General features: G+C 28.9%; 1 protein-coding gene and 2 non-coding genes across 3 annotated transcripts in view; all 3 read right to left on the bottom strand.

Annotated features, from left to right (window-relative positions):
• The window catches only part of LOC113386046 (protein furry-like), a 119802-nt gene extending 110405 nt beyond the window's left edge, over positions 1-9397 (bottom strand). The window contains 10 exon segments of the mRNA XM_026623855.1: positions 2360-2523; positions 2782-2875; positions 2878-2935; positions 3578-3688; positions 5620-5760; positions 5762-5778; positions 5850-6025; positions 6197-6346; positions 6498-6674; positions 9230-9397. Coding sequence (XP_026479640.1) covers positions 2360-2523; positions 2782-2875; positions 2878-2935; positions 3578-3688; positions 5620-5760; positions 5762-5778; positions 5850-6025; positions 6197-6346; positions 6498-6674; positions 9230-9381 — 1240 coding nt within the window. The 5' untranslated portion in view covers positions 9382-9397.
• On the bottom strand, positions 4194-4266 carry Trnaa-agc. Its single transcript has one exon. It is a non-coding gene; the product is annotated as a tRNA-Ala (tRNA).
• Positions 5067-5139, bottom strand: Trnaa-agc. Its single transcript has one exon. It is a non-coding gene; the product is annotated as a tRNA-Ala (tRNA).
• Positions 9398-11212: the final 1815 nt, after the last annotated feature.

An 11212-nucleotide genomic window follows, 5' to 3' on the forward strand; every position in this document is an offset into this window, starting at 1 on the left:
GTTACGGCATTTGATATGATATATACCCAAATAATTTTCAGACAAAATCCATTATAAAGTTTCACGAATGCTCGTTGAAAATTCGTTTTAGATTTGTTTTCAAAAGAGAGGTGAGCTGAACAAAACGAAATCTCGGAAATGAGTTTACCTACTATTGTGCCGCCAACGAAAGTCAAAACGGGGTGATGGATTGAAACTGTTTGAGTTTTTGTCGTCGACATGTTACAATGGGAGATAAGTTAACCCTTTCTAAATATTGGATTAATGCTAAACCTTTTATCTCGAAATCTTTACTTTTGTCCACGGGTCAGTTCCTTTACCTTTCTCACAAAACAAATGTTATCAAGCACAAAAATAGAATGTGGAAACAGATGATTTAGCTAATGCAGAAAATATTGATAAAATTGAAACAATTATTTATACTTTTTGACGCTTGATATGTATCATCATTCAGCAGGAGAAGAGCTTCAAAATATAACAATGATAAAAACACAATCAATGTCATAAAATTTTAGTATATTAATGCACATGTACATACATACTATTATGGGAGTGCTCTATAATTTTGTGAAAAAAATGTATTTTATCATGTATATTCTGTGAAGTTTTTCTCCTACTAAATGATGGCACATATGAGATAATAAAACGTATAAATTATCCATACTCATTATGATATTATTATACAATATATTATTTCACAACCCATAAAACTGGCGCAGAATTTTGTAATTCGATTAAATAAATCTTTTAGTTTTGATATGTTAATTTTCCAATTTTAGAATCAATTTCCATGTTTTAATTCGATTTTGTACATTTTTCAACGTCTTAATAAATTTCTATGAAGAAGAAGACAATTATCTACATTATTTGAAAAAATTAGCGCTTAAGATGTATTTCCATTTCACAAATAGCCTATCGTTTGTTTAATGTTTGGATTTTAATCTCTCATATATTCGCCGATTTATTTTAATAATATATATGATTATTTTTACGATAATTTCCACTATAAACTTGGCGCAAAGAAATTAATTATTTTCAATTGATATTAAATCGAAGAAAGGGGGCGTCAACCGTTCTCGTCACAATATCAATAATTTGTACATAATTCGCAAATATACAATATAATAACTCAGCCCGGTAATTAAAACGTAAAATTAGCTAAACGCAATTAAGAGATGTATGTATCAATCACTTAAATTCAAACTACAGCCTAGTTTCAATTGTTTACCATTTTCAAATGTATATTTGATATGATCAAATCAGTAATTGATTGCACTCTACCCTATGCCATATTCTGGTTTAATGCAAATAATATAAACATTAAATGAATTGAGTGGTCCAAATTTCGAAACATTAGCAAACAATTGAAATTCATATGGAAATTTATTCCAATATCACACAGTTTTTGGTAAGAAAACTATTTTGTATATACCTATTACGAAATGAAGTTTTATAAAAATACTAATCAAACAAGTTTGTCAGGTATGAATTCATGTTCAGTATTTCCTATATTTCTATAAATATAAATAAATTTTAAAGTCAGAAATTTGAAAAGAGCTATTTAGGATTTCTGCAAAAAATATCTAAATTCAGTGCAAAAATATTGATCAATTATATATGAAGGAATAAAATTAGGTATGGTATAATGTAATAATTTAATAATGGAAATTGGTGTAATGAAACTGATTTGAAGATTTCAAATCTAAATTGAACCACTACATTTCAATACAAACGTATTTAAAATCATTAACAAAGGTTCGAATTTCGAGATGGGTGATGTATTTTATATACAAAAACAGGGTATAGTTAATGAATTTCATCCATTAGGTTAATTAACAATCGGCAATCAGTGGAAGTATTTATGTATTGCGTACGTGTTTATAGAAATACTTACACCAAAAACTATGTAATATTTTATCTATACTCATTGAATATGTAGCTGATTATAGGTATCAAAATTATTTAATAATAGGACGTGAATCAGAAATTATTTCCATTGATTCTATTAATACCATAACATAATATTAAATAGCGTTATTTTTGGAATGTGCGCTTGCAATTAGCTCTTATTAATAAATATCGATACAATTACAACTGTTCAACGACTACTAAATTTAATTGCGTATGGATGTGCAAATGCGGTGAATAATATATATATATATATATATATATATATATATATATATATATATATATAAAGATATTATGCCGTGGTTTGAGTTTTTATATTATCAATTATTATAAAAATTTTGGTATCTCAAAACCGCAATGCAATAACTTTTTGCCAATTATTTATTTTTATAACTTTCCAATGGGCAATATTATATCAATTTATAAACAAATCTTAAAATCGACTTACCGGGCTGGTCGCCATCACTCAAAGGGGGTCCTACATCTCCGAAAAATCTTCGATCCAAAAGCTGCAGAAGTTGGAGAGCAGTATCATGCACTGCAGCACGAGGACAACCAGTACTCAGCAAGGTAACATTTATAACGGCAGTGTAGTGATCACAAGGATATTCACTAATGGAAAAAAATTAAATTAAATTTCATGTCTAAATGAGTAGATAATCTGTAACATCTTTTTTCAATATAAATTTATCATTTTTTTTAAATATGTTCTATTTACAGTCTAACAATAAGTCAACTTGATGAAACCAGAACAAGTTTTTGTTAATGTTATACCAGAGTAATGTATTATTTCGAGAATAATTCTGTCAAATTATATCATTAACAATAAGGTTTGTTGAAACCAATAATAATTTGCTGATTGGTTTTTACCGTGCACTGAATATGGCGGCAAGGGCCATAAAGCATCCATCAGCCACACGAGGCTGTCCAGTGTAACATCTGTCCAAAGCCCAATCCAAAGTGGTCCAATATCTGGATTTGCTTCTAATAATAACACTGCAGTTTCTCGAGCTAGCTGGTATATCTAAAATATGATATTGGATGATTAGGTTTACTCAATTGAAAGTAATATTCATACTTTTCAAAAATTCTATTTAATTTATATCAAAGAATTCATAAGCGATTTTATGTATAAATGTAATTTGTGTCGTGATCAAAATAAATTAACTTCAAGTACTATTTTCATGTAAATTATCATTATTTAAATGAAAATTCTTTAACTTACTTAGAAAAAAATTTGATTCTAATACCATATAATAAAATATGAAGGATATAAATAGTATGTCTTTTACATTGAAACAATATATTTCTATTGTATATTAAAAGCATAAAACTTTATTTCGCTTTGTTTCGTAATAAGATTATGTACTTAAAAACTTCTACGCGAAAGGAAGCCGGTTAAATTATAAATGAGATCCCTCTTTTTGCTGTTTTAAATAGCAATTAATGCCAATTAGCGACAAAAGTTTTTTCAGATAATTTAATTAAGTTCACTAGATTTTTTTTCAGTCATAAATTATTTAATTTGCATTTTGTCGATGAATTGCTTAAACATATAGCATTAAATATTTTTGGGTAATTCTTTAATAAAATTTTGTTCTAAATATTAATATATATTTCATCTTAAGTTTTTAGAAAATAAAATGTTGGAAAGTTCACTGAATACCTTATCATCAGTAGACGACAATAGCATATCCAGCCAAGGGTACAAAGATCCATCTTCAGCTAATGCTAATGGATCGAAACATCCGCCGCAGCACAACAAAGCGCTCATTGCCTGAAATAAAAATAATAAGGTAAAATTACATGAGATTATATTAAAAATTAACTCCATCAAAGTAGAGGCAGTGTATACATAACTGTACGCCAACCTCAAGATTAAATAACGAATTAATTAACAGCATGTGTAATAGAGGCAGAATATTGACAAAATGATAAATATTATCGTATTCTGTAAAAGATATCGTTCGAAAATAACAAAAAAACAAATAAATATCCTATACCTTTTACACATTATCGTTGTTTGCGAAAATCCTATATTTCGAAATATAGGATGCGAATAATGAAAAGGCGTTTATGTTAGTATAATTTTATTGGGATCCAATATCGGTCGACAGCTTTAATATTGATAAGGTCATGGCTAACTAGGGTGGAAGAGACTCTGAACCCTTGGGGTCTCCTATTTACTATTAATTTCCAATGATGGATTTTAAAATAAAATGATCAAATAGTCGATAATATATCAAATATAGTTTTTTTCAAAATTTCATAAAAGAATTTACTGGAAGCGCCGGGTATCGATCCCGGTACCTCTCACATGCTAAGCGAGCGCTCTACCACTTGAGCTACGCCCCTGTGAGTACAAAACAGTTGATTCAATGCAACATGAACAGCAATTCAAAACAAGCATCATATAACAATCCGGTTGGTAAAAGTAGAGCAATCAGTTTATATCCCGAGGCGTCAAATTTCGATTGTTACCTAATATGCATTCACACAATGTATTCATGTGCTACACACAAGTATGAGACAGTTCTTAGAGTACGATAGATATTTAACATTTTTGTATTCAAAAGGTAATCGTCATGTATTCATCATAACATTTGTTTTATTATTATTATAATTCGCATTCGATAATCGAAAAAAATCTTTTTTTTTCCATATCATAAATATATTAATTATAAGTAGCTAGCAAACCCAGCGAACTCCGTTTCGCCACCAGATGGTTTCGTGAGAAAGATAAAATTTTTTTTTTTCTTTTATATTTGAAAAGAAATGAGTAGCTGTCAAACAATGTATCTACCGGCACCATCTACTTAAAATATTGGTTTTTAGTACATGCTAAGTATCAGAGATAACGCTGTATGTGAAAAAGAAAACTGTTTTACGCTTTTCTGTTGAAATTTTTCTTCAATTTTCTTTGCTATAAACCTCACGGAGCCCGAGAACTTGCCAACGAATGCAAATTCGTCGAAATCGGTTGGCGCGTTCTGGAGTTATATCGTCAGGAAGGAAAACCCGACTTATTTTTATATATTTTATATATTCTCTTTAAAATATGCTCATTTCTATTCAGCTTATCATAATACTCATTCGATACTGCAATAATCTAATATCTCTCACAATGCTAGATTTTGCAACAAAAATAAAGATATTGGAAGCGCCGGGTATCGATCCCGGTACCTCTCACATGCTAAGCGAGCGCTCTACCACTTGAGCTACGCCCCCCGTGAAGAAACTTGATGCTTGAAGTAATGCAGACTACCTACTTACTTACATTCACTCTTGGGATCTTTAATCCCAACTATTTATAACTTATAATTGTATTTATAAACTAGCATAATTATTTAAAATAAATAGACAAGGATTTTAATATTAAACTCAGATAGACGCGAGCAGTTTGTTCATAAGAAATTAAAAAAATATCGAACAACAAAAATATGTTTTCTTTAAATTACATTCAAGTCATCTAGAATAAAAACGAAATTATTCCGAAATTTGGACTATTTCAATGATTATTTAATTAGCAATTAAATTATTCACCTTTTTTTCGATTATATAAAAAAAATTAATAAGTGAACAATATAAACTCACCGACTCACAATGAAAACTTTTTTTGAAATATGACAATAAAATGACTATTATTTTTTTATTAATGATTAAAATGAAAAAAACTTAAGTTCTCAATTAGAATTAGAATTATCTTACCTGCAAAGCCGACATTTGTAACTTTTCATCTGCATCTGCAGAGGATGAATGACTTTGAGTGTAGCCTAATGGCTTAGCAAAAGGCCCAGACCACGGTGCAAATAAATTAAAAAGGCCACTTCGTAAATCTCGCTTTAATAAAAGTAGTACAAGTTTCAACTGAAATATGAATATTGGTTCATGATTGTTGTAATTTAGAAATTATCAATTATTAAGTTATGTACACTTACGAGAAAAACTTTTGATCATTTTTCTGATAAAATCACAGAAATGTAATTTTACTTCTTGTTGGGCGGGTGCGTCTTTGTCTTCCTTAGTTTCATTCTCTAGATATAATCTGGCTCCTTCCATATATTCCACGAATGTTGGATGTAGAGACATTGTTTCTCTATCTAGAACACTTGGACTATAACAAAAAAAAAAGCCATTGAAAATAACTTAAGCTACTACAAGGCGAACAATCTTGAACCTAAGAAAAAAAATTAAGATATGTGAGACCCAAATATACTGGTAATGCTTTTAAAAAATAGGATAACGTTTATCATATCTTAAAGTATTCATAATTGTACTACAATACCTTATTCCAAATGTACCATACTCGGCGATTAATTCCAATACCCGTACCAGCTGCAATCGTAAAGCATCACGACGTCTACGACGTCTCATATTTTCTTGTTTTCGGTCAACAGCTTCACGAATGTAAGGAACTAATTCTTCCATAAGATCTCTGAAAGAAAAAAAAAAAATGTATAATTGAAAATAAAATTTATGAAACGTATTTTAGAAGAATAATCGATTTCTAATTTAAGAAGACAATTCTTAAAAATTTAATTGCCGTCATAATTTTCTAATTATTAATGATAAAAAATACTACTTACTTCAATGCTTCAGCATTGACTTTTCCCAGAGCTCCAGCTGCTGCATCTCGCACATCAGCTGCTTCGCATCGTAAAAGTGGAACCGTCAATTTATACAGAGCTGCCGGAGCAGGACCGGCTGGTGCACCAGGCGACTTACTGTCACCTCTTTCTGCACTCAAAGAATCTGGTGACGAACTGTGGGGAAGTAAAAATATAACCGAATGCTTAATTGATCAATTAACAATAACATTTTAGGGATATTTCCAACGTTAACTCGCGACTTCATAGTCATAATTTTTTTATAACAGTATTCAATGTTCATTAATGTGTGAATGTGAATATAGATTTTATATCATTATTTTATTTTATATAGGTGTATAAGTATATAAGTATAAAGTCATTGTATTTCGCATAGAGAAAGACATAATCAAGTTTTTCAAGCATCCATCAGCATAGCTGAAATAAATTTAGATCTTTTAGTTGTGATTACAAACATTATTTTATACATTAATTTCCAATTCAAAATACCAAAACTATACCATAACTGCTCAGTTCATAAAAACACGGAGTCTTCATAAATCAAATTTTTATAGAATAAACTTCAATGATATAGGTATTCTAATAATAATATTATTATATTAACTTCCATGCAATATTTCAAATTCTATTATACCCAAGAATTTGCATTACATCATGCTCATGCTTAACAATCACATGCATTATATTAATATAATTTAATAGTCATGCAATACTTAAGTTATGATTGTGATACTTGGAAATTCAGAAACCAAATTTATCTTGCGTTATCAACACTATTTCATTGCGAGACACTATTTCAATTTTCATTGAAAATTAAGAACAATCTTAAAGTTACTTTTCTGCTCCAAGTGCTCTGTGTAGTAATCTTCATCAGCAATAAACATTTTGTATTTACAAATCTTAGTGCCGCTATATATACATACATATTATGTATATTTACAAATTTATATATAGATGTATATAAAAAAATTGGTTGTCAACTAATGAACTATTAACTTATTTCAATGTTCCCTAATGTATTAGTTTGATACATAAGGCGATAAGATTTGTTACATAAAACATAAATATGTATCACAAAATTGCTTAACAGTATCAGTGTGATAGTAACTAATTTATCAGCAAACCCAAAGTTATAAAAACATATATAATGAAATCCAGGTAAAAGCAAGATTTAGGAATCCTGTGTATATTATATTAAAAAAATTCAACAAAAGTTATTCACAATTATTTTAGTTAGTTCTAACTAAAATTTTATATCAAATATTGTGTATCCACATATTTATCCATGAGTACAAAAATAGGTCTTATATCAACATAATTTGTTCGATCCCATTTTTTTTTTATCTAATTAACGTTTTTGTTAAAAAAAAATTAATTCAAATCAAAGTTTCATCACTGCAGTTCATTAAAATAACAAACCTTTTAATTAGTAACTTTTAGATAAATGTTTCATTTCGTTATTAATGAAACCCACACAAAAAGAACAAAAGCTCATTGCAGCACAAAATATTCATATCATGTTCAAAATCATGATGCATGTATGTATATTATATATTTATGATGATTTTGTTTTTATTCTCAAACATAAATTAGTAAAAAAGTAATTTTTTAACAAAATTGAAATAGTTAAGTTGACAACCAACGAACTCAACCAATTTTAAAAACATCCCAAAAGCACAAAGTTTTTATTGACCTGCTATCCTCACACAAAAAACAGTTCGAGATCAAGTGCTAATGGATAATTTTATAAAAATGTTTCCTATGAATAATGAACAAAGCGTGCGATAAAAATCTATATAAGAAATATTATTATTATAATAGTAATAAAATTAATATTAAAACTAGTGGAGTGTATGGCATCGTGCCTTAAGGCAAATTGCTGGAACTTCCCGTACCGTAACGAAATGTTCGAGGAATATTGAATGTTTTCAACTTTTTTTTGTAACATTGTCTAATATTTATAAGAATTATATAAACTGAATTGCAAAGTTGAAATTATTTGTTTAAAGTATATTAGAACTATAGTCAGAATTAAAAATAAAATCTGAATTATTTCGATATACAAAAAAATTTTTTTTGAAAAAAAAAAAAAGTTGAAACAAAAATTTTTTTACAAAATCAATTATTTTCTTAAGACAAGCAGAAAGTTCTTTGAATCATTTAAATCGGACGCTTAGTTCTCTCAAAAACTGCCATTTTTACATATTTAGCTCCGTATCTTCGAAATGGCTGGACCTGCCTTTGCCAAAAACTAATCAGCTCTTCTCCCTATTAATAGGAATCGAATGTTTTTTGAACCATTCAAATTGGTTAATCCGTGCGCCCGAAAACGTGACTCGAAATTTGTATCCGTACATACATACATATATACATACATACATACACACACACACATCCATTTTTTCTGAGGTATGCCAAAATGTTCAGAAACCTTCAAAACGTCGAGAAATGTAAAAAATTTCAATTTAGATTTTCGGCCTATTACAATAACTTACCCTACGGGAAGTTAATTAATAATAAAATTAAGATTGCTTTTATGATAAATATGAAAAAGAAAGCGATAATTTATTATATTATATCTTCATAAAATTTATATCAACACGAAACATTTTTCGTAAATTATCCACTAGCACTATCTCTAAAAGCTCGTGAAAATCCTATCCTTTAGTTTAAAATTGTTTTCTCAAATCGTTTCTTTCTATTTGCTATACCTAGTCCTCTTGTGTTGTTTGTCTCTGCGTCCATACGACAAGGGAAGCGTGAATCTAGCCGCTAATCCTGATTGTAGCGTTGCGGTCACCAGTGGCGGCAGAGGCGGAGTTGGCGGTGTGGGCGCTGCTACCGCCTGGTGAAGGTCTTCCATGGAATCGCTCAGGCGAGTGGAGGCCAATGCGGCGCTGCTATCACAAGAGTCGGTTCCCGATGTGCTATTTGTTTAGGGTTGTATTGCAACAAGGCACAATTGTATTATGTAGTTTGGACATCTCAATTAAGAATATCCAATTTCAATGCGGTTTTATTTTTATTGCATAAATATTTGTAACCAATACTGTTATTCAATTACATGAAAAGAATAGATAGCAAGACACGTGTCGATTGAGTTAAATATTGCACAATGACAAAAGTTGCGATAAGAAGACATTTGTTGTTCCCTGACAATTACAAAATATGGTATATAGATGAAATAAATACGTAGAGGAATACATAGAATATGCAAATTAATACCGTCGTAGGTACATAAAAAATATCAACAGTAAATTTAAAGATGTTAAACACTTGAAATACTTGAGGCACAAGTTGATCAAAAAATCATATTTCTTGAAAAAATTCGCAACTAAATCATCAGAATTTCAACTGGTAGGTTAGAGTGATTAGATTATAAAGAAACTAGTGAAATTCTGAAATTATGATATCGGTTTGCAAATGTTAGAGAATTTGATCAACTGTTCAAAAAGCGTTGAAAGAATGGTTGAAAAATTTCAAAATGTAATTAAATTGCTGGAAAAAGACCAGAGGAAAAGACCTATGGTGTTAGAGAAGAATCAATCGCTAAAAAACAAGAATTGTTCTGAGTTCATCTGTGAATCCAAAGAAAACCCGAATTCGATACTACTTATTTCAAAACTAGTTCCAACTACTACTGCTTTCTGCATAAAAGGACGAATAAATAATGGCAATGGGCTATTAAATCAAGGAAACGATCAGCAATTAGATAAAACATGATAACATTATTCTAAAATGCTTACATTAGATATTATTATATTCGCTATCAATAACGCACATATTTATGTACGGTTAAGCTTACATTAACAATAAACGAGTAAATGATTATGACTGAAATAAATGACTGATTAGCGTCTATCTGATATGATCACTAAAAACATATATCATAATTAATGAATCAAAACACTAGCATAAGCAAATTCGTAGCCTGTCATACAAAAGCTTAGTGTCGACAGAAATATGATAATTACACAAAAAATAAAAACACAATTTAATTTCCAAGTTATCATAATCATAAATGACCTGAATCACATTAAAATATTATTATTCTTAATCAAATTAAATTAATACAAACCACACAAAAAATTGTGACATTCATAAATTAGTAGAATTTAAGTAATATTAAATACTATTGTAATAAACATCAAAATTTCAAACCATGCAAGTTTTTTTATTCTTATGGTATAATAATAATAAAACATACTCAGTATCAAGTTCCATACTGATTAAAACTAAGCAGCGCCAAAATTATTAATAAGTTATTTTTAATTTGTATACTGGATTTTATTATCTGATACCTGCCTGGGTAAAAAAATGCATAATTCTCAATTTGAATGAATAGTAAATTATAATAGAATTTGTTATAGTCTGCGATGTTACGCAGAAAAAATTGCAACATTTGATTAAATAAGCAAATTAAAGCATGCAATCACAATGCAATAATAAAGCTAAATGTTAATTTCATGAAAAAATATGTGGTTTAATAGATTATTGATTTAATTAGTTTAAAAATTAGTTATGACACCATGTTTAAAATTTAATGCTTCGGAAGGGAAGCGTATGATAAAATAAGAGCGTAATATATAAAATAATATATGATATGGATAAGATGAAGTCGAAAAATATTTGATTACAAACAGATAAGTTCTATGAATTAAATAAAGTATTTTCATTAAACTGATTATACCTGA

Source organism: Ctenocephalides felis, unplaced genomic scaffold (assembly GCF_003426905.1).
Source record: "Ctenocephalides felis isolate EL2017-DRISC unplaced genomic scaffold, ASM342690v1 CF-g0.4_SCAFFOLD_03571, whole genome shotgun sequence".
NCBI classification, from domain to species: Eukaryota; Metazoa; Arthropoda; class Insecta; order Siphonaptera; family Pulicidae; genus Ctenocephalides; species Ctenocephalides felis.